Here is a 22,872-nt window from a genome sequence, read left to right as displayed (position 1 = left end):
ATGGTGGGATGGGTTAGGTCCATTCCTGTTATTTGGGATGGGTTGGACCCAGTTTCTGTTTGGTTGGAGGGATAGAACGGACCCTGTTTTTTGTTTGGTTTGAGGGATATGGTGGGTCAGAATGGTTCTATCCTCTGTTTGGATGGAGGGATAAATGTGGGTTGTTTTGGTGGAGATATCTCCTGGTGAGGTTACCTCACATATGAAATTACTTGGACAAAATCTCCATAAAATCCAGGATAACATGCACAAGTACTAGAAATACAGCTATGTATTAGTTCCCATGATGGTTTTGACGGTTAGCCCACATGTCATCAGCAAGTCCTTGTCTGAACTGAACCATCAATGCATGGTCATTTGCTTGCCCAAATGGCTCTGTTGTGGTCTCACTTATTAAATCTAATGGATCTGTAATAAACTGATCAATTCCATCATTTATGACCCAATTATGAATAATGCAACAAGCTACAACAATATCTACTTGAGTTGGATAAGGGAAGAATGGGGTGGCATCATCTAGAATTTTGAACCTCCTCTTTAGTACCCCAAATGCACGTTCAACTGTGACACGAAGGGACGAGTGCCTAAGGTTGAACAACTCCTTCTCATTTTGCACCGGATTATTCCCCCACTCTTTCAAGTGGTACCGGACAGCACGAAATGGAGGGAGGAATCCTGGTTTGGCTCCATATCCAGCATCAACTAGGTAGAATTTTCCTATCATATGATGGAGAAGTTGGTCACATTTCTATTGAGATGGAGAAAATGATGAACTAAATTGTTCTATTACCTTGGGGTACAAGAAGGCCATTTTCACGTTCCAATGCATCTCTTAAAACTACAACATCATGTGCTGTACCCTCCTAACCAGCCAAGACATAAGTGAACCGAAGATCAAAATCTATAGCTGCCATTACATTTTGCGTGGCATGAGACTTCCTACCACGAAAATAGGGCTCCATATTCTTCTCAACAGAGGCTCTAATATGTGCGCCATCAATAGCTCCAATACAATCCTATTTTATATTCAACACCATAAAAGATTAGGGCACATTGAGGTTTGTTCAAATATATAATTGAAAATGAGACACGGATTAATCTCACACCTTAAAGTAAGGATCCCACCTAGGGTTCCCGGTAATTTTACTTGGGGTGTCCAATGAGGGAGGCCTAATTAGTTCATCTCGCAGCTCACCAACAGCATGAAACACTTTGTTGAAATAACGACTAACTGTTTCTCCGGACCTATCAAAATTAGTGCGAACTAATCTATTTCTAAGATTGTGCCCTACTGTATTTATAAACATAGCTACTTGTTCCTCAATAGACATGTGGATGGTATCTTCAAGCAAACCACGATTTCTAAAGAGCTTACAAAACCGAAAGAAATAATCTTTTCTAAGTCTAAGCATGTCGACACATGTGGTATCGTTCCTCCAAATTTTTGTGTTTAGATACTCAATTCTCATCCTATCCCTTTCAACAATTGGGCCATATTTAACACCTTCCCTCCTAGAAACTCTCTTTCTTTTCCTAGAATGAATAATCATGGCCATCATTGACAACAATAGATTGGCAGCAGCAGCAAAAATTAAAATCTTGGTCCTCTTATCCATCTACAACAACAATCAAAGAAAATTAAACACATTGCCATGTCATTCTCAAGCATAAATCATCTCATCATAAACTACTTGCCCAAATTACATACTAATACTTGTTTCCATCAGGAAAATAAGTACTATGTAAAAATTGATGAAACCCCAAATCACATACTAATACTTGTTCCCATCAAGAAAATAACTGCTATATAAAAATTGATGAAACCCCAAATCACATACTAATACTTGTTCCCTTCCCATCAGGGAACTAATACTTGCCCAATTCACATACTAATACTTGTTCCTATCATGAAAATAACTATTGTGTAATTGATGAAACAAAAATATTGCAATGTGCTTGAACAGAAGTTGTGGACAGCAAGGGCATTCATGCAAACGGAGTCGCACAGATCTAGCATTATAAACAAAATAGCAGATATGGTACATAGCTAGGGTTTCATTACCTTGGCTATGGAGGTGAGGGGGAGCTGACGGGGCGGGAGAGGCGGGAGTTCCGGCCGTGGGACTGGAAGGAGGAGGCGCAGCAGGGCCCGTGGCACGACGCCGGCGCCGCCGCCCTCTCTGCGCCGCCGCCCCCTTGCGCGCTAGTTGCCGCCGCCACCCTCTCTCGATTTGGATTTGTTTCGCTTGTGATTGTGAAGGGGAAAAAGGTGGTGAGAAAAGAGATAGGGTTACTCTCGCGTGGTCTCACGTGATGCGCGAGAGGAGGTGGGATGGATCGGTCCGCCACATTTTGCCGAGCGAGACCAACCCGCATATGGGCAGAATATTCCTTTTTTGACCCAACCCAGCCCACACAGTTCTTCAACCAAACACCTGTAAAAATGGGACGGCTCTAGCCCAACCCACCAAAACCTTGCAACCAAACACACGCTTAGGGTACTCCCTCCAACTATTTTCATTGTATCACTTAACCCTTAAACTTTTTATTCGTTTTACCAATAAATTGTTAAAAATGCTTCACTTATTTCTTAATAGTATTTGTCTCTTTAATTTTACCTCTCTATACACATCATTTATTTTGGAGTCGAAAATATTTTCATTTGTTTATGGATGTTTGCTTGAACTTGGTGTTTAAATCAGTTTTAAGTACTTCCAACCTATGTAAACAATGTTAAAAAGATCTAAAAGAAAACATTGAAACATAGTATAATACATCTATCATCTTTATCAAATTTCTACGAAAAATACAACTTACATAGGAGGAAGAAAGAGAGAAATACTATTACAGAGTAAAATAAAGTGTAGAACAAACTGAAAAAAATTTACAGGGTTAAATGCTCCAGCAAAAATAGTTTAACTTAGGAGGAAAAAAGAAACTGCCGTGCATGCGAACATGGCAGCTGGAAGAGTTTCTTCGCTGCAGTTGGATGACCGAACAAACCACTAGTAGCTTCAGATCAGATGCAGATGGAAGAAAGAAAGAGAGACAGATCGAGAGAATGTCAACGATGACATTGCGGCGAGGGGAAGATGATCACATCACATGACGGCACATGCGCTCGCCGCCGGGTACTCCTCGTACACGAACTTGCCCTCCTGAACGAGCCGGCAACCCTTGCACCCTCTGCACGACGACGGCCCAGGGCAGCACATCGCCTGCATCGGCGCCGCCGCCGGCCACCCGCCGCCGCGGCAGGTGCCGCACCCACCGCAGTACGAGGGGCCTCCGCATGGCCACTTCGGCGCCGGAACGCCGCCCCATGGCGGGAGCTGGTGGTGGTGGTGGCCAGGGACGAACGCTGGCAACGCCGCCGCCGGGGCTTCGCACTGCGGCCACTGCGGGTGGACGACGCCGGCGCCCCAGTGGGTGGGGTCGCTGCACGGCCACGGGTAGCAGATGCCGCACATGTTGGTGAACTGCAGGTTCACCGTCGTCGACGACGGCGCCGGCGTGGCCTTGGTCTCCTCCTTCACCTTTGGCTTCTCCTCCTTCTTCTCTTCCTTCTTGCCTTCCTCCGGTTTCTTCTCGTCGCCCTTCTTCTTCTCCTCCTCGGATTTCTTCTTCTCCTCAGGTTTCTTTTCCTCAGGCTGCTTCTTCTCCTCCTTCTTGGCCTGATCCGGCTTCTTCTCCTCCTTCTTTGCCTCTGCAAGCTTCCCAAATTCAATGTCTTTGATGACCCCGCAGGCCTTGCATCTTAGCTTATGGGCGAGCTCCTCTGGCTTGAAATGGCCCGATATGATCACCCTATTGTTCGAGTTCTCATAAACGATGTTAATGATCTTCTCCTTGTCTGCTTCATGTTCGTTCAATTCAAACCACAGCTTAATCATATACTGTACCACCTTTTTGGCCTTACGCCACAACTTAGTTATGGGATTAAATTTACATAATTCAGCAAGTGCATTGATCCATACATACCTTTGAGTTTGTTAAGGACTTTCTGGATCTTCTTGCAACACTTTTCACACTCGAGATTTGCCTTAATGATCAAACTGGCCATTTGCTATAAAAGCATCCATGCAATACAAAAACAGAGCTTAATTCTGCAAAAACCTTAATGCATATGCAACCTTTGCTTTGCAGCAAAACTGTGGAAGCCAGAAAGGAGGACCAAGGACTCACCTTGTCTGCCATGATGGATCCAACAATATAATCCTAACAAAGTTCAGCAAGTTCGAGTGGAGGCATGTTGCCAAAAAGGAGTGAAATTTATAGGGTTGTTGGTCATTGCAATACTATAATCGACTAGTACTTTACATTGCGGTCAATCGTCGGTGAAGAGGAGTCTACCATGATTGGTCACTTCAACGTGCTGAAAACCTAATCCCTCTTATTCAAGTAGAAGATTCCGAACAACAACCTAGTGCTCCATAATTAGAGAGAAGAGTCTTGGAAGCCCAAGTTACAGAGCATATAATGGTACGTCTGTCAATTTTCGGTTTAGTACTAAAAAAACATGCTAGTTGCAATGGTCCACAAACTGAAGCTGATTAAAATGGGGCGCCAAATCGATATGCTAGGAGTGTAACGACGTTCGAGCTTCTAGTGACAGACTGACAGACAGATGTTCTTGCTAATCGATCACTAGTTAATTAAAGCTGATTAACATGTTAGTAGACATTAGCTAGCTAGCTTGATCAGATTCATCGTTGGTGAATTCTTTAATGGAGAGATTGCTGTTGGAGTTCAAACCATTCTGGAGTCTTGACCCGTACCCTCCTTCCTTTTTCAGCAACATAAAAAAATAAGATAAATTTTGCTATAGGACATCTAAATTTTGTGTAAGTTGCTGATAGGCATTGTAAAAAAAATATGTCACGGTTGAAAGACACTTTAAAAAACTAGTAATTTACTTCAATTCGAAAGATAAATTCTTAAGAAAGAAGAGAATGCCCATATAACAACATGCTTCAAATATAACGCTAGAGTAAAAAATTAAAAATTATGCAACTCCACATTTACCATAATTCCAAGTACATCACTAGCATACATCGTATTCCATCCTCATTGCAACTTCAGATCAAAAGCTTTCGATCCTAGACATTATCGTCTTTTAGAAGAAATTCTCTCCAATCGAGTTAAAATTATCCTCCAGCAAATTATTAATTTTTAAGTGTCTTTCAGCAATGACACGTTTTGATGTCTACTAACAAATCACATAATTTTTTATTGTCCTGCAGCAAATTTGGTTAAAGAAGAACAGAACCCTGGGAGTTCATTTAAGAGGAAAATAATTAGAAACAAACCACGTTCCAAGTGTGATTGGAATCAGCAATACAATTAGCAACCCAATAAAAGAGGTGAAACGTGATCGATGAACTGTACGTACCTGATGACACTGACTTGCGTTGTAGCTTGATTAGCAACATCAGGCATGCATGCTTGCATGCATAAGGTCGTCTAACAATGGTCAAATTAAGCAGGTTAGATGCCACTAGATAGCTGGCATAAAGTACAATTATAAATGATCCATGTTAGTTCGTCTGATCGATCATCAAACGCTGCACCAACCGCCATGCATGCATATGCTGATTAGTAGTAATTATCTAAAAAAATTCTGATTAGTAGTACTTAATATCAATCCAGATGGCCGCCGGCCGGCCGGCCGGAGGAATAGTTAGTTGCGGATGTCTGCCGAGATTGCCGGCGACGATGGCCGATGGGTCCCAATCCGACCGTGCAGTGCTCGGACTCTCACCATGGTTTGTACCATACGCAGCGCGTGACGTGAGACTTAATTGTTGCCTGCTCCCTCGGTCAAAAAAAAAATCAAACTGTGGGTTTCCGTGCCAAATTTTGACTTTCCGTTTTATATGAAATTTTTTTATAATTAGTATTTTCATTGTTGTTAGATGATAAAACATGATTAATACTTTATATGTGACTTATTTTTTTAATTTTTTTCATAATTTTTTCAAATAAGATGGACGGTCAGACGTTGGCACGGAAATCTACGGTTTGCATTTTTTTTTTAAGACGGGGGAGTATAGACGAGACACGTCCTCATGCATCTGTGGTTACAGTACCTGAGTCAACTGGAGTCAACTCAAAACCGTGGGCTTCGATCTGCTTGGTATTTTCGCTGGCATACAAATCGACAATCAAATCCATCCACTGCTCCATGTGGGACACGTTACCGCATACGTTGTCACAAGAGATTTCACGTCCCAAAATCACATCACCGGTGCACGAATTTGGTACTGGATAGTAGTGGTTTATATACTCAAACTTGTGCTCACGCAGCCTTTCATTTTTTTTTTAATAATGAAACTTGTGCTCATGCAGCCTTTCATTTTTTTTAATAATGAAAATAAATTACATCTTGGGTCTCCGTCCATGGACACACAGCACACTTTGTCCTCACTCGTGCGCACTACCCATCCCTAAATTGCTCTAGGCCAAACACGCTTAACATCAGAGTTCTTTAGAGAGCGGCTTCCGGAAAAAAAATTACAACTTGTTAATATGAGTATTCTATTAATCCTATTAAGCTCTAGGACGGGATGTCACAATAGGACATGAAAAAAAATGTTGAACTACCATAAAAAATGCTACATATACTCTTTTAATAAGTAAATAAATATTTTTTATGTCATTATGTAAGAATAAATTTTGCCATAAATAATGCCTTGTATAATAAAATCATGAATATAATAGTCTTATATAACAAAATTATACACTTCCAACAATATAGCTAGTCTACAATTTTCAAATTTCCTTCATATGTAAGGGCAAAATGATCATTTTCATAGGGATTAAACATTCAACTAACGGGATGGATATGAAAGGGATCAAAACCAAAATTTAGAGGTATACAAGGGAGTGGACAAAACTCGGGGGTGTAGAAGAGATTGGCTAAACTTTCAGAGGTATAGAAGAAATTTTCTCTAAAAGAAATTAAAAGAAGGCCTTTCATGAACCATACTCTCCTTCCCGCACGTAAAACGGAGCACGTATTATTGTATGATTAATTAAGTACTAGCTATTTCTTTTTTCAAAAATGGGTTATTTTGATTTTTTTTAAGCACATTTCATATAGAAACTTTTTGCAAAAACGCACCGTTTAGCAGTTTGAAAAACGTGCGCGTGAAAAACGAGAGAGGGATTGGGAACTTGAAGGTAAGAATACAGCCATGTGGTGTTTAGGAAGGAGGAACTAAACTTTAGTTCCTCTAAAAAAATATAAGTTCTGATGGGAGGAAGCTGCATGGGTAGCTATTCGATCGGCTATTCCTTCATGTGCAAGCGATGTCAAATTGTCAATCACTGGAATACATGTCTCAATCCAACTGCACCCGATCAGCTCAACATGCGCCCAATCGACCACTCAACAGGCATGCTGATTACTGAGTTTTGTCCGTTGTGATGATAGCTAGTGTACATACAGTGCATGCAAACACTGGTACGATAACATGTCACTCTAAAACACAGTAGCGGTGTCTCAATTGGATTAAGGCCCATCAACCACCAACCTAGCTACACCGCGAGACCCATTTGTGTGATATACTGCGATGAGCCAATGAAGTACTACTACTTACTATACAAAAGCCAGTTAGATGAAGTTTTATTGCGAGAATAAGTTAACAAAACCGCAAATTTCTGCCGCTGAAAATCGATTAGAACATGCATATCATCATTTCCACTGTACTCGTGTATGGTAAACTGCAAATTACTGCTCAAAAGAGGGAACTTGTGTATGGTACTTCAGTGGTATATTTTCAGACATACAAACATCAATATATATCCTACAGTATATACTACCGGGGAGTTATTCAAAACCTTCAATTCTATGCATGGAGAATTCAGATGTGCTAGCAAATATAGTTTAGGGTAAATGGGCAAGGTTAGGCTGATAGTTTAGAGGCAGCTCATATGTCTAACTTCAGGCTATGTATATTCAGTGGTTCACATTGATCACAATCCTATGCTGCCTAATATTATCCAATAGCAAGGCCGCATGAGCTAGCTGGAAAGCATAAACAGAGCGCATTGCATCAAATTGCCTCACCGTCACAGCTTGCTCCAATGCGCGGTTGGTTCTCTTAACCACCTCTGGACATTTTCTGACAGAAAAAACTAATCCTCTCTAGTAGTATGTGACATGACAACGAACAGGGACCATTTTAGCACTAAGATGGGAAGTGGCCGATAGCACATTTAGCAATTTTCAGGCTCATATATCAACTGCAACTGAAGAACATAGCATCCTTAAAAAAACCAAATATGCGATTGATGATAAATCAGAGTGGTGTGCTAATAAAATTTTAATTGATGAAGTCTGAAACTCTGAATCGACACCGCGATCTGCCGTCCAGTTTCAGATCTCAGGAGTGACAAATTAGCTCCTTTTCGGTTGTTCGCATGCTATAGTTTACTGTTGAACAAACCTAACTAATATGTAGAATGCAAGGTTTGTGAAAGGGCATATAGCCTAGTGGTTGCAGTGATCTGAGTAGCACTCTAAGGTCCTGAGTTCAAATCTTCATAGGAGCGAATTTCAGATTGGGTTATTTGAGGGCTAGTTCCCTGTTCGATAGGCTAAGTTCCTAGGCTAAGTTCCTATTAAAAAAAAGCTGTATATATCCGGTTGGATATAGAGGCCGGGTAAAAAATACCCTTCTCCAGAAAAAAAATGGAATGCAAGGTTTTGGAGCTTGACACGGTGATGGATTCTAATAACTCATTTAGATGACATGCAATAAACGAGTGAACGCCTACTCGAGCTATTAAAACAGTTCCCGCTTGACACCCTTGCCTCTATTCCGGAACTACACAGCAGCATACCTGGGTGACCGCCCGCGTCTCACGGCGGGGATCACCGGCTTCTCAAAATGCGAGTTGAAAAGAGTGAGAGGGGTCTTGTGCACTGTCTGAAGCGGCGTCGGCCGGCGGCCGTGGGCGAGTACTCGAGGCGAGAAAAATAAGGGCCGGTTTGGTTTGAAACTTAAATTAGGCTTGTCAATATTTAACAATTTAAATAGTGTTTAATGTCTATTTGGTTTGAAAATAGGCCATTTCAATAGTGAACTTAGGCTATTTTGGATTCAATCCAAACACAACTTTACCTTACCAAAATTAGTCATACAAAAACTTGTCAAAATTTAGCATTGACAAAATTTGGTAATACCTATTTAGCCCTCAAACCAAACCAACACAGGCTTGGCTTCGGAGTACGCGTCGGACTAGTGTACGGCCCAGACCACCTAAAAGCCCAACATACTTGCCAGTTGCATGCTACATACGGATTACGGTCCATTTAATGTTCGGGCTTACTATCTTTGGTGCTAAGCGGCCCATATGAAGCAGATAACCGGATCGCTAAGAGAAGTGGCGAACCGTTTTTTCACAATTAAAACCACTCTCCTATTTTCACAATATTGAACATGTTGGAGGAGAGTAAGAACGAACGAGGCTGGAAGCTCAGATTACATCTAGATCATACTTTGTTCTGAAATGTTTAAGACCAAAAATATAAAGAGGACATGAAAGTCTTGATATCTCAGATACGTAGACCTTATGGAAAATCAATCTCAAGCTTAAGTTCAATGATTGTAGCTGCATTTCTCCCCCATGATAATACTCTCACTGTCCCAAAATATAAGAGATTTTAAATATATGTAAAATATCCTAATACTAAAAATCTGGACAAAATCTATTCATATTCGTAGTATTAAGATATGTCTCATCCATCTAAAATCTCTTATATTTTAGGACGGACGGAGTACAATTTATAATATTCATATCCAAATTTCAATTATAATGAATGAATCACCAAGTGAGGAAGAACAAGTCGAAATGTACAGTAGAGGTTAATCACAGAGGTGTCGAAAGCTTCCAATAGCAGACTTTCCGTGTGAAGAATTCGATAAATAATCCATGTACAACAACTAAGAACCAAAAAACAATGACTATCAGGATTACATATATTTACCCTTATTGGCAGAAGAGGAAGGGAAAAACCGTCATGAATCGATGGGGCGTGAAACACAGCCATGAGCCCGAAGCTCGTTGAATACCCTATCTAACAATCTGGACAGTGCCTTCTTCCAAGAGAACGAGTATCTGGACAATGAGGCTGACACCCACCTTTACTTGAAGACTCATTCATATCATCAATACCTGCAAAGCATGTAGTCCCCATATTTGAGACTAATCCCATCGCAAAAAAAATAGTTAATCAATCCTGTCAATTAATGAATAGAACATGCTTTGTCCACTCTTCTGCCGACATTTATGACCAACGATAGCAACCCTTCTCCTGTTCCACAGCTGTATTTGTAGTCGTAGTGCACAATAAAAGCTTTTGGGAGCTATAGCATCCAGTCAGTACGCCACATAAGGGTGAGACTCGTTGATGCACACTGCTATCGGTTGGTCTGATTCCCAGGTTCAATTGTGTCAGTTTGTCAGGGAATTATGTTGCACTCATCCATGAATTTATCGTCTCGAGTTAGGAACCTCTTCCAGTATCTCCTGTAGCTTGGTATACCTAATTCAAGCCAAGGTTTCATATTGCCATTGTAGTGCAATGCTGCAGAACTCCGTGCAACGTCTTCATCAATTGCATAATCATATCCAAGTCCAGATAGAATCAACCTCTCATCAAGGGGATAAATGAGGTGTTGGAAAGATAACAAACTTAGAGGAAAGGCTGCTGCTCGCAGAGATGTCTCATCCTTCGTCAAGAACTGCAACACAACAGAGTCAGATTAATACGTGCAATATAATAGTAACCATGAGGTGCATAAAAAACAGTGGGACAAATAATTTTCAGACTGAGACTGGAAAAACACAAGTAGCACTACATTATCTTTCCAGATCACCCTTTGTTGTGCCCTTTTCTTATCATATGCTATCGCAAGAAAATAAATAGACCAGAACTATACCAACCTTTTTCAGAAGCAGCAGGTAGTTCTCTGTAACTTTGTGCTTCCTCCATTTATCCAAATTTATAACATTTATTCCAGACATCCATGCACATGACTTGGTATCAACTGTTGTACTACCCAAGAGATTTCTCACTTGACCCAGTCTTAAACCACAAAATTCGATAGCACCATTTACCTTGTCCCCCATATCAAGAGACCACAAGAAAGAAAGATCACGTTGAACAACCACATCATCATCCAACACAACCACCTTATTTAGATCCTTAAATATTTCTGGAATGAAGAAATGTGAGTGACTAAATAATGATAGGTATTCCATTCTTGTCTTCCCAGCAGGTTGCTCAGTACTCCTAACAAGAACACGGAACTCCTCGGACAGATACAGGTGCCGCACATTAAACTTTGTTAACTTCTCCTTGATAATATCCTCATAGTTCACGACATGGATAGCTGCCTCTCTGTATGACTTTTTGTCAAACCAGTATTTCATGGCATAGAAATTTTGAGCATCAGTTAAGATATGAAAAATGATTTTTTTTGGGTCCTGCGAAAAGACCAACATGAATATAAGCAACACCCACCTCGAATATAATGCAAAAACTAAACACTGTAAAGAATAAAAACCATCCACATACCTTTGAACTGTTCACTGTTGAGTTGATAACAACCGAAGCAGCAAGGATGTTCTTAGATAGTATGACATAGTGCCTACCATGTGCAGCACTAAATTTGCGAGCAGAAGAATCATTTGAACCCAGTGAAGAGGATGTGAAATACTCTAATGTCAACCTCATAGATAGACAGTGATGACTCTTAGGCAACGTCTGAGCACCAAGGTTGTAGAGGAATGCACTCTGCTTCATATGAAAGTGAGCTTCATCCTCAGTCATGTCAAGTATCTGACGAAGTTTCCTGTCAACATTTCGACAATCTACAGTGCAAGATTTTGCTCTAGCTATTGTTTGCTCCATCTGCTCCATCTTCTTGTTGATACTGAAATCAATTGATAAATATCATTAAAATTATGAAAGTAGACTTATATATTGATGATGGGAAAATTATTCATCGGTTGATTCTATACTATTTTCAGATGAATGCACATTTTTCTCAAAAAAAAAAAACTATTTCCCCTTAAGAGATAAAGAGTTTAAATGGCATTGTAATTTGCAAGATATCCAGATCCAGTTTCAGTAACATATAACTGCAACTTTAAGATGACAATGAAATGAACTGTGAAAGACCAGAAGAGTAAGCACCAGAATTTTAATTCTTACAAGGACGGTAGATCAGCATCAACAGTCGATACACTAAGAACCCTCTCATGGTCTTGTATGTTTTGCTTCATTAGCACAGTAAGTTCCTCCTGTCCTTCAAGCTTCGCAATGCTTGGATAATATGAGCGTGCCACAAATAGTTGGTCTTTTAGCCTTTTCACAATGGAGTCCTTCATGACTACTTTGTGTTCTCTGGACCAGAGACAGTAGCTACCAAATTCAAGTTGACAAGCCTTCTCATTTTCCACTTCATCTGTGTTTGTGCCTTTGTCTAGTCTCTTTCTAACTTTGCTAACCTCCTGAAAGCAATGCATGCTCGTTAGTACCTCTTGTTGAAAAAAAAATTCTCAGGAAGAAAAATAGAGCGCTCTATGAGAATGAAGCTATCCTCGAGAGATACTAGGATGCAGTATATTTAGCATTGTCCTAAAATTTTGTCCTTGAAAGATACTGGGACACAGTATATTTTCAGCATTGTCCTAAAATATTGTCCTTCAAACATACAGGGACACAGTATTTTTCAGCATCATATTATTAGAATAATGGCATGTTATTACATCAGTACGACTAAAAGGAAAGGTAATTTTTGGCGTTATTGCATACTATCTACAAATATGTGTTTGACCTGAAAATATAGCATTTGATAACTTCTAGCATCATAATACTTACTACTACTGTTACTGCAGGACCTTAGAATTCCATTTTAATGACTGAACGTGTCACAAAAGTAGCAAAATAAAGTACAAATTCGAATGCTAGAAAGCATACTCTTGTGCCTTGAGTTGACTCCTTCACAGCCTCTGATGGGTCAACTTTTGGTGAGGGAAGAACTGTGTATAGATATGAAAAAGAATACTATAAATATCATACAGAATAAAAGACCAATCAGGAATAACTGGAATACAGCATATAGACTTCTTAAACAAAGAGCAGCAGTGAACATATTGTTAGTATCACAATGACAACATTGTTTCTAAACAACATTTGCATCTAGTATGTAAAGTAAAGTATTGGGAAATGGTGAGAAGCAAGAGCGTGGGACTGAAGAAAACTTGAGTTCACATATAATATTTAGGATGAAGGACCATGCAGTTGAAATTATGTCCATATATAAATATATAATCTTCATGTTACTATCACTGTTCTTTGTGTAACCCGAAATGCTAGATTTCCTGTTAAGTTTACCAGATTACTTCGTATAGCCTATAAATCTATAATTCATGAATGACATGCTAGCATTGGCAACATTTTAGTCACATCTAAAAACCTTAGCTGCAGAAAATGAACTGAAGAGTACCTTTTGGTTTAGTGCTAATACGGGAGGTGTGTCGATCAGTTTGCTTATGCTTCTGCAGCCCTCCGCTGTTAACTTTGGGCGTCTTCTTTGGTGCATCCTGAAGGGGGGAAAAAGAATGTGTTAGTGTTGCAGATGCAACCACACAACATTGGCAATTCACCAACTGCTACAAATACTAATTCTAATTTTTCATACATTTTTGCAAACTATTTTTTCATAATTCATGAAAAAAATGTTTAAGTATTTCCCTTGAGAGGCAATAACCAACAAGGATACAGTGTTGTCCTCGGAAAGCTAACACGCTAGACTTAAAATTCACCTCTAAGTTGCAGGTAGCAAGGATTAGACAAGTATCAGTCGTCCTGGCCACTCATTTATTACATCATAGGAGTAGATAATGCGAGCACCTTACGATGCATTGGCACCAATTGAGGTTTCAGAAGCAAACAACATTTACAAAGCAGTCACCATCATCGAACAGGATTTGCAAATGCGAACCTGATTCAGTCCATTGACAGTACCGTCACCATCCGCCTTCTCCACGTGATGGAACTCAGGCAAAACAACCTCCTAAAAGCCAACGCGAAATGCAATAATTTAGCGCGCGACGCAGCCTTGTAACACATCGAAATCAGAAGTAGGTGCAGGAGAAGGAGAATGGGGGGGTTAACAGTTGCGGGTACCTGTCGGCGCCGCTCATCCGTCGTGACGTACCCTGCATCACATTCACAGTCACAGACAAACCAAATCAAACAAAATTATCCGGCGGCAGTTCGAAATTACAGAACCACAGAGCAATCGAACAACAAGTCGATGCCCAGATCCAGCGGAAGCGGCACTGATCCGAGCACGAGGGGGCACTGCATTCCCCTCCCCCAAAACCCTCCCCACTAAAATGGTTCCAGAAAGGCGAGAGGGTTACGAACCGGATTGAGAGCGGTCGAAGAGGAAGGCGAGGGGAACGAGCAGCGAGCAGAGGAAGAGCGCCAGCACGGCCACGCGTGGCCCCCTCCGCCTCTTCGCCGGCGGCGGCGGCGGCGGCAGCAGCGTCGCCTTCATCGCCACCTCGCCCCACTACTGACACTGCTCATGGCGAACCGAATGCTTGGGGGAATCGAAGCGGTTGCGGTGCTCGGCCACACTCCGCTTGGATTTGAACTGAACAACAACAACTCACAATTCACAACTGATCGATGGATGGATGGATCGATGGGTGGGTGGGTGTAGTGCGAGTGCGAGTGCGAGTGCGAAAGGGGAGTGGAGAAAGATGGGGAAGAAAGAAAGAAAGAAAAAGAAAAAGAGAGAGAGAAAGCCAAGCCGTTGAGAGGGCCAGCGTGTGTGTGGGCGTGACGTGGGGTCCAGCTGTCACGTGATCATGCCAAGTTGCCATTGCCAACCGTGTGCTCGCTGCTGGGCCGGAGGCAGCGTGGGCCGCCCGTTCGAGGATGGGTGGCCTGTATTGGTAACGATCCTAGCTGGGCCGAAATTAGGATCGCTGCCATTGATAGCTATCCATATTCCGCCCAAAACTGAACGTATCGCACCGGGAAGTCCATGCTCCATCGCAGCCAGGCTGTGTCTGACACTAGTCTTCACTGAAAACCAACTAGAAACAAAAAAGAAAAAAACTTGATCATATTTGAGGCTAGGAGCAGACTCTGATTCTTCTACAACGAATCAGGGTCACTGGATATGATGATCCTTCAAGGCCAAACGGCACTAGTTTCTAAACTCTGAACAAGCAGAAAAAACTGAATGAACTAAAGATCAGTTGTTAGTGATGAACAGGTGAATTTTTCATACGGATAAAGAGGGAAAGAAGCCTACACTCATTACCACTAAATTTTATATATACATCATTTGAGACCGTATATGTTCCTAGATATGGGGTTACTAGCATTGACAACCAACTGGTAACATTCCTTCAGATCTTTAATTTCACATAATCATGTAGCAGCCATTCTTCTTGTACACCAGAAAATTGCCTTCCAGATTGTCCAACATCTCGACGACACATTCTCTTTTCGACCCATTGAAGTGCTTGACAACATCCTCCAACGAAACCTGCAACAACTAAGATCATCAACGAGGAACAACATGAATTCCAATCGAAGAAAATTCAGAAAAAAAAGATGTCTTACCCCATTGCGTCCTTCAACCAGTTCTAGTATTGCATCCTCTGTGGCACCGATTGCGGCAGTAGAATTTACACCTTGCCCGTCTATCTTTTGTAGTTTACTTGCTGGCTCATCACCACAAATCAATGACCCATCAGTTTGGCCTCTCCTTGTCAAAGGGCTTGCATCACAAACATCTGCGCCAACTTCACCTCCATTGGAGGTGGTCTTTGGTGCCTCTGATGTCTTGGACTGGATCCCATCAGTAGGAACAGTACCAAAAACTTGATCCGACAATCCAAGTCCCTCAATTGCCAAGAATGTCTGGATCATCTCATAAGTTACCTGCAAGTATCATGTTGCATTTTGCCAGGTAAATTAGGCCTTGGGAACGCTTTGGATGAACTAATATCTAACTTGGCAGTGCATAAGAAGCAGTTGTTTGTTGATGCAACAGATCTATTAGATATTAACAACAGTAGTCTAATCATGCATGGAGGAAGGGTTACATTTTCTGGAAGTTCATCTTTGATTGGCTTCAACTTTTCATGTGATCCAAGCTTTGTAATGGCAAGACGGATCTGTGAGGCTATCTCATGTGTAAGTCCTACCTCCTCACAAAACCTACTCCAGTCCATCTCACATCCATCTCGAGCAGCATCAAGTATGTAGGAAATGACTGTTTTCTCTTTTATTGGTACTGCTCTGCGGTAATGCTAGAATAAACCAGGATGTTAAGCAGTGAACTTACCAAATGGATCTATAGCAAACAAAAACAAGGGCAACTCACCGCAACTTTCTGGAACGAAAACTTCATTTTCTGCCACAATTCCCATGAACAAAATTTCGCGCCACCCAAACTCCTTGGGAGATTATTTTGTGTAGGTTTTGGAGCAGCAGGTATACTTTCTACAGCCGATAAATCATCCACAGGAAGATTCAATTCTTTTGCCAATTGTGTGATATTTTGGATGAAAATACTGCCGTAATGCGAGATGAAGTGCTGAAAACCAAAGGTCGGACATTATGAGTATTAAGACAAAATATGATCACATCCGTCGTATTTTCCAGTAGGGTGCACCGCAAAAAAGTTTAGTGCTCTGTGTTATGGCATAAAAGTGTGTTAGCTACTATTATTTTCTGAAGTGATACCTGGTTAACACCATCAATATTAGCCAACCTAGCTATGGTGCTAGGCCTGAACTTCGCAAAGTTTCTTAGTGTCTGATCACCACATATAGCGTACCTGAAATAATGGATTAAAGAGATTCAATTCAGTGTTGCTCCAATAAGTAAAGAGCCTAGAAACCTAAACCTATTGTTGTCAACATTTAAGTATTTAACTCACGGCGCCGTTCCAATATCTTGTGCAAGTTGCATCCTGACATTCAAGAGTACTTGGTAGATTTTCAATTCATCCTGAAAGAGATCCAAAATGAGACTAAAGAACTCTAAAATAATGAATTTTACAAATAATTCCTCTGAGAAACTTACCTCAGAAATTTTTTCAGATTCTGATGGGCCCAAAGGATTTAAGCCCTCTTCTTTACACTGTGAACCACCATGCCCCTCTAGCTCAATCATCTCTGCAGTCAGCTGTAAAAACAGCGATGCTCCATCCCCTTTATCAGCAGTGGATAGAAACTTGTACCCATTAGGACTAACACTGAACATAGACACAAGGAATCAGTGAGTTGTGGCTGTTTGAGCATTCATGCTTGGGTTAACTGGAGTCAATAAATTCGAAATGAGCTAGCAAAATAGAACAAGTAGAATATTATCTTATGCAGTGAAAAAGAAAATAGTCAGCACAGCACCTGATGGATCTAAATGTATCATGGACAGTCTCCTTCAAATAATCTGCACACAGAATAAAAAGAAATAACAAATCAAAGTGACAATGAAAGACAGGACAAATTGTTGTGACACCTGATGAATAAATTCACTCACTGTAGCCATTAATTAACAGTACAGCATTGACAAAACGATACTCCGAAATCTGAATTTCAGTGCTAAGAGACAATTTAAGAAATAAACATGGTAGAAAAATACAGATCTTGAGCTCTAAAAAAAAGGTCTCTAGGAATGAAGGTATACGAGAAGAAGGGTATCCCAAAAAAAGGGTCAGATGAAATGAGCTATTATGGTGCCTACTCTGTACAAAATATGCTGTTTGCATCCGTGCCATATGATCGAGGACCTAAGGTCATGAAAAACACTACTTTTACTAAAAGAATGAACTGCAGCATCACAATGTTTATTGATACTATTATTTTAAAAAAATGCAACCATTTATTTTCTCCAAGAAAACGACACTGTACATATGTACAAAACTTCAAGTCAGCATACAGAACATGTATCTTAGCTTGCACAAGAAAATGACTAAAAATATGTAGAGAGAGGCATACGATGGTACCATGTGCTAAAAGCAGGCCGCCAAGAGCTTTCCACCAGTTTGGTGGATAGTCTTTTCCCCGCCCATGCAATGGAAGTTTATCAAAATTGTTTTCAACTATTTTCTTGACCTACAAAATGAGAAAATACTTACCATGAAACATAATCCTTTACAAAATTGTTACTACTGCTCAAGGCTAAGGTATTTTTTTCAAAAATTATTAGTTGTATCACTTATATCTTATTATCTTATAATGAACTAATTTGTGATTATGAAAAGCTTGAACGATCACCAGGATAGTGCAGAAAATATAAGACCTAAATATACATTCCTTGAAATATTCTATTCACATTGATCTTTGTTCCCAAAAACATTATCAGCACACAGGTGATCTTATCCAATCAAGTGCTAATGGCCAATTTATGTCACAAGCTGGCAAAAATCACAAACATCAGGATAGAAACCATACACGTGATCCACGGAGAACATCAATAGGCAAATTAAGGCCCCACCGTCCACCACAGGACTTAATGCAGGACAGCAACAAGAAGGATTCTTTTGACAAATCCCTCTCGTTTTTTGTCCTTGTGCAATTTTCACAATTACCTGCAAATCAAGAGATATGTCAAAAACCAATGAGCCACTAGCAGTTGAAATAAGACTCGAATATATCTTACTCTTTTTAAATGGAAAACATTACTAGATGAGTTCAAACTGACTCTTAAATGTAACATATATACTTACCACAGTCAGTGGTGCGGTCTTCGCCAAAGTACTGCAGCAAGAATTTTCTGTGACATGTAGCAAGCAGGCAATATTTTTGTGCTGCCATGAAGGACTCCATGATGGCTTTTCGATGAGTTTGCTATCAGTGACCAAAAAAATATGAGACACTAAAATAGTAAGCAACTGAAAGAACTAGGCTGCAAATATGTAAGATATATCACTTTGGCATGAACAGAGATACGATGCACATAATATTCACATACACTTTTAGCTTCAGCACAATAGAAATCAGATTTCATAAAATCACTTCTTTGGTAATATAGCCAGCAGACTGAAGGCAGTCCATCTCTTCCACAACGCCCACTTTCCTGGTAGTAGGATTCCAGGCTCTTTGGACATCCATAATGTATTACACATCTAACATCTGGCTTGTCGATTCCCATTCCAAAAGCAATGGTAGCCACCATCACAAGTACTTCATCTCTAACAAACGATCTGTAAAGGAGAAGCATAAATTATGATGAGCCCCTATTGTACCAGACCAATATTGCAAAGGCAGCATGCATATTATAAATTGAAAGGTATTAACTACTCATTTCATCTGTCTAAATATCTTTCTAGTCTAATAACTTCATGATCTAGTGCATACGTAACAGAATGCCAATATTTCTACAAACATTAAAGATCAAATTATAGCACTGCAATATTCATAGATGTTCGTTTTTCCTCATGAAAATTGTGGCACGATCAATAAAATTTAATACAGTTATGCAAACCGTAGCCAACAAAACAATTATGCAAATCATTCTTTATGCAAACAAAAAGGGAGTAAAGTGGAAAGCATAATGAAATGTGCACAAAGAAATTAAAGTAGATGATATACCTATGTGATTCCTCTCTAGCTTTATTTCCCATTCTACCATGGTAAATGCTGGACTTGATTCCAGCAGCAACCAATGCCTCATGCACCTGAAAGAAAACGGCTTACAAGTCATCACATGTGCACCTATTACGAAAGTTCAAAAATACGTAAATGCATGATACCATAAGCTGTAAACCTGTTCAGTCTCTCGGATGGTAGTACAGTATATTATTGTTGAGCCACCCACAGTACAGTTCTTTGAGACATCCTTCACAAGTTCATTGATAAAGGCCATAGACCGGTTGCATGATTTCACGCCATAGAAAAGGTTAGGACGATCAAATGATCCTACCACAATGTGAGGAATGCGCAGGGTCAAGGAAGTGGCAATGTCTCCACGTACCCTACAAAATTATATGGCACTGGTCAAAAAAAAATTATATGGCACTATATATTTGGTGATTGGAAGGGAAAAAAAGAATTAGCCACTGTAAACAAAGGTAACGCAACCTACGAGGCTATAACAAGTGAACATGTCTATTTTGAAAAGAATGAGCATCAATATATTTTATTACAATAGAAATTAGTGGTCAAAGTTACGTTTTGGGGAACTTGTCAGTGTCCAAAACAGCATGGTTTCATGAACAGAAGGGAGTATAATCAAATCCCTGCATTTCTGTCTACAATATATTTTACACGCATCAAGACCAAAATTTAGTGCCAATGTGAAATGGAAAATGACATTTCTCCCAAAGTCACCAGCTACCGCGCAGCCCCCACTCTATCACTTGATTCACAGTTTCAGACATGCTGTCAGTTTACATATGAACACAATAATGGAGGTAAGTTACAAGTTTTCCAAGCCATTTCCAGCTTCTATGATATGTGGAGTATTGTGCCAATAGAGATATAATTATACCCCTCTAAAAAACATACAGCTATACACTCTCACTATTCTTACTTTAAATAGAGAAGAAACATAATAATATGATATTATTAATGGGCGAAAATTTTACCAAGCAGGGAAACAACTAATAGTGCAACATCTATACCTTTGTGTGGCTGTTGCAGTTAAAGCGACAAAGGGAACACCCACTAGAAGGTCACGCAACATATGCAACTGTTTGTACTCCGTTCTGCAAACAAGAAAGAGAATTGCAATCAAGAAAAGGTCAGCTATTTATTAAACTGGATGGTGTGAGTTTTAAGGGTGGGAGCACAAATTGGTAGGCAGTATGAATAACCTGAAATCGTGGCCCCATTCTGATATGCAGTGTGCTTCATCGACAGCCAACAAGCAGATTCCGGCAGCCTGCAAGTTACTCCAAAACCTGGGAAGAAGATTTAGAATGTCAAATCAATAGACCGAATGCTATGTTATCAAACCCATGAGTGATTTGTTGTGTCCATGAAATTGAATGAGCATGCCTCCCATTTCCAGACAAGCAAATACATAATCAACTATTCCTTTTAGACTAACCACGCATAATCACAAAGTGGATGTGACTAGAGTTTATCAAAAGACTACTAGAGTCTGCCTTTTACCTTGAAGGAAGTGAGACAGCTTTCTCTGGTGTCATGTACAGAACATCGAATGCGCCTTTTTCAGCCTGACCGCTAACAGAGATGTCTGTTTGGGTGCTGCCAAGGTATTCAGACTTCACGCCATGCTGCTTTAAGCTCATGACCTATTTGAAGTAGATAAGACCCACGATTATGTTTTCTTGTAAAAACAATCAACAAAGATCAAAGCAATAATGATCTGCAATGAGTATTTGAACCATACCTGGTCTTGCATCAATGACAGAAGAGGGCTGACAACAACAGCTGTCTTCTTTGTAACAAGTGGTGGGATTTGATAACTGCAATAAAAAGAAATCAATTAGCAATCAATAACTAATCCAATGATTTCCTGGAAGAAGAATTAGATGATTTATGTATGTGTATACCCAATGAAGATGAACTTAACTACTTAATATAGCTCATAGGCTCTATATTACTATCAAAATCATTATGTTTTATTTTTCTAAGATAGCATAAATGCACACTAGAAATAAGACAAACCCAATTCTGAAAGAATGTTTTACCTGCCCAATCAACAAATTACACAAACGCCAATATGAACATTACACGGCGATACAACAACCCATATATCAACCAAATGCAGCATTCCAATTTAGATTTCATCACTGGAACGATCTAACTTGCACATCCATAGAAATATCCACGATAGCTAGCAAACAGTGGCACCGCACGAAGGAAGGGAACAGCCACAGCAAAATTTTCCCCACAGGGAACTAACTCACCAGATCGACTTGCCGCTGCCGGTGGCCATGACGACCAAGCAATCCCGGCCTTCCAGGACCTTCTGTATGATCTCCCGCTGGTACGAACGGAACCCCGAGAAGCCGAAATACGTCTGAAAAAAAAAAAGCAGAAACGCCCCAGTTCAAGCATCCAGATAGGGTTTTAGCCCGCGGGATCGCGGGGCTAGGGTTTATTAGGGAATGGGAACGCCATTAGGGCAACGAGCACTTGCCTTCAGAGCTGCCTCCATCGTACGTGGTATGGGGCTCGCGCGCGCGGTCGCGCCCCCGCGTCGGCTTCGGCGAGGGGAGTTCGATTGAGCGGCTTCGGGAAGAAGAAGGCGAGGCGAGGCGGCTGGGGTGGAGTGGAAGGGGAATGGGAGGACGGAACGGAGCGATCGGGAGGTGGTGGCGAAATGGGTGGTGTTTTGGTGTTTTTGGCCGGGTAGAACGGAACGGGGAGCGTTGCGGCGGGTCTTTTTATTGGACTTCCCGCCATTTCTTCCGTTTCCTTTTTTTTTTCCGCATGGTCGCGATTATTCCTTAATAATAAAAAGCCTGTGAGGCCCAGTTTTAGCCCATTAGGCCTTGTATTCTTTTTCGTGTGGTCGGATTAAGTTTACTTGTGGTCCCTAGTTATCATTGAGTTCGAATTAAATCCTTGAACCGCAATAGTTGAAGTGAAACCCCCATCTTTCAAAACCAGGTTAAATAAAACAATATACGATGATTGGGCCCCACATGTCTTTTATTTAACCTGATTTTGAGAAAGTAGGATTCAACATTACTGATATTACGGTTCAAGGATATCATATAACTTTGAACTTCGGATTCAACATTACTAACAGGCCCACCGTTGGCACATTAGGCTTCGGCAAAGCCGGCCGTATCAATTTATGTTTTGGCAATTATTGTTAAAATCTTAGTTGTTTGATTTGGACTG

At 40.6% G+C, this 22,872-nt stretch overlaps 3 protein-coding genes and 1 pseudogene across 3 annotated transcripts; all 4 read right to left on the bottom strand.

The window, feature by feature from the left end:
* Nucleotides 1-253: 253 nt before the first annotated feature.
* Nucleotides 254-2,292, bottom strand: LOC107281725 (protein ALP1-like; annotated as a pseudogene).
* Nucleotides 2,293-2,764: 472 nt separating this feature from the next.
* LOC4344309 (protein PYRICULARIA ORYZAE RESISTANCE 21-like) lies at nucleotides 2,765-4,428 on the bottom strand. Its single transcript, XM_015790163.3, has 3 exons — nucleotides 4,186-4,428; nucleotides 3,982-4,066; nucleotides 2,765-3,853 (listed from the first exon to the last, which is right to left on the bottom strand). The coding sequence occupies exons 1-3, from the start codon at nucleotides 4,195-4,197 to the stop codon at nucleotides 3,102-3,104; spliced, it is 849 nt and encodes a 282-aa protein (XP_015645649.1). The 5' UTR covers nucleotides 4,198-4,428; the 3' UTR covers nucleotides 2,765-3,101.
* A 5,444-nt stretch (nucleotides 4,429-9,872) lies between these two features.
* Nucleotides 9,873-14,792, bottom strand: LOC4344307 (probable galacturonosyltransferase 7). Its single transcript, XM_015789482.3, has 9 exons — nucleotides 14,450-14,792; nucleotides 14,207-14,238; nucleotides 14,022-14,093; nucleotides 13,524-13,620; nucleotides 12,995-13,056; nucleotides 12,227-12,525; nucleotides 11,588-11,945; nucleotides 10,954-11,496; nucleotides 9,873-10,751 (listed from the first exon to the last, which is right to left on the bottom strand). The coding sequence occupies exons 1-9, from the start codon at nucleotides 14,580-14,582 to the stop codon at nucleotides 10,470-10,472; spliced, it is 1,878 nt and encodes a 625-aa protein (XP_015644968.1). The 5' UTR covers nucleotides 14,583-14,792; the 3' UTR covers nucleotides 9,873-10,469.
* Nucleotides 14,793-15,219: 427 nt separating this feature from the next.
* LOC4344306 (uncharacterized) lies at nucleotides 15,220-22,381 on the bottom strand. The gene is made up of 20 exons (XM_015790167.3): nucleotides 22,163-22,381; nucleotides 21,930-22,042; nucleotides 21,410-21,485; nucleotides 21,169-21,311; nucleotides 20,868-20,954; nucleotides 20,676-20,759; nucleotides 19,820-20,027; nucleotides 19,645-19,730; nucleotides 19,025-19,256; nucleotides 18,780-18,900; nucleotides 18,505-18,641; nucleotides 18,057-18,165; nucleotides 17,458-17,500; nucleotides 17,135-17,306; nucleotides 16,989-17,059; nucleotides 16,793-16,886; nucleotides 16,431-16,643; nucleotides 16,150-16,356; nucleotides 15,665-15,985; nucleotides 15,220-15,587 (listed from the first exon to the last, which is right to left on the bottom strand). The coding sequence occupies exons 1-20, from the start codon at nucleotides 22,178-22,180 to the stop codon at nucleotides 15,462-15,464; spliced, it is 2,661 nt and encodes an 886-aa protein (XP_015645653.1). The 5' UTR covers nucleotides 22,181-22,381; the 3' UTR covers nucleotides 15,220-15,461.
* Nucleotides 22,382-22,872: the final 491 nt, after the last annotated feature.

This window comes from Oryza sativa, chromosome 7 (assembly GCF_034140825.1).
Source record: "Oryza sativa Japonica Group chromosome 7, ASM3414082v1".
Classification (NCBI taxonomy): domain Eukaryota; kingdom Viridiplantae; phylum Streptophyta; class Magnoliopsida; order Poales; family Poaceae; genus Oryza; species Oryza sativa.
The sequence above is the reverse complement of the archived record's forward strand: the minus strand, read 5'-3'. Positions and strand labels throughout refer to the sequence as shown.

Excerpts from the sequence above, each read along its gene's own strand:
- LOC4344309 (XM_015790163.3), bottom strand. Across the intron at positions 3,854-3,981 it reads AGTCCTTAACAAACTCAAAG|ACAAGGAGAAGATCATTAAC; the intron begins GTATGTATGGAT and ends AACATGAAGCAG.
- LOC4344307 (XM_015789482.3), bottom strand. The coding sequence starts at position 14,582 with ATGAAGGCGACGCTGCTGCCGCCGCCGCCGCCGCCGGCGAAGAGGCGG. Across the intron at positions 14,239-14,449 it reads CTTCGACCGCTCTCAATCCG|GGTACGTCACGACGGATGAG; the intron begins GTTCGTAACCCT and ends AATGTGATGCAG. Across the intron at positions 12,526-12,994 it reads AGTCAACTCAAGGCACAAGA|GAGGTTAGCAAAGTTAGAAA; the intron begins GTATGCTTTCTA and ends CATTGCTTTCAG.
- LOC4344306 (XM_015790167.3), bottom strand. Across the intron at positions 18,901-19,024 it reads ATTGTGCTGAAGCTAAAAGT|CAAACTCATCGAAAAGCCAT; the intron begins GTATGTGAATAT and ends GGTCACTGATAG. Across the intron at positions 17,501-18,056 it reads CGGCCTGCTTTTAGCACATG|ATTATTTGAAGGAGACTGTC; the intron begins GTACCATCGTAT and ends TTCTGTGTGCAG.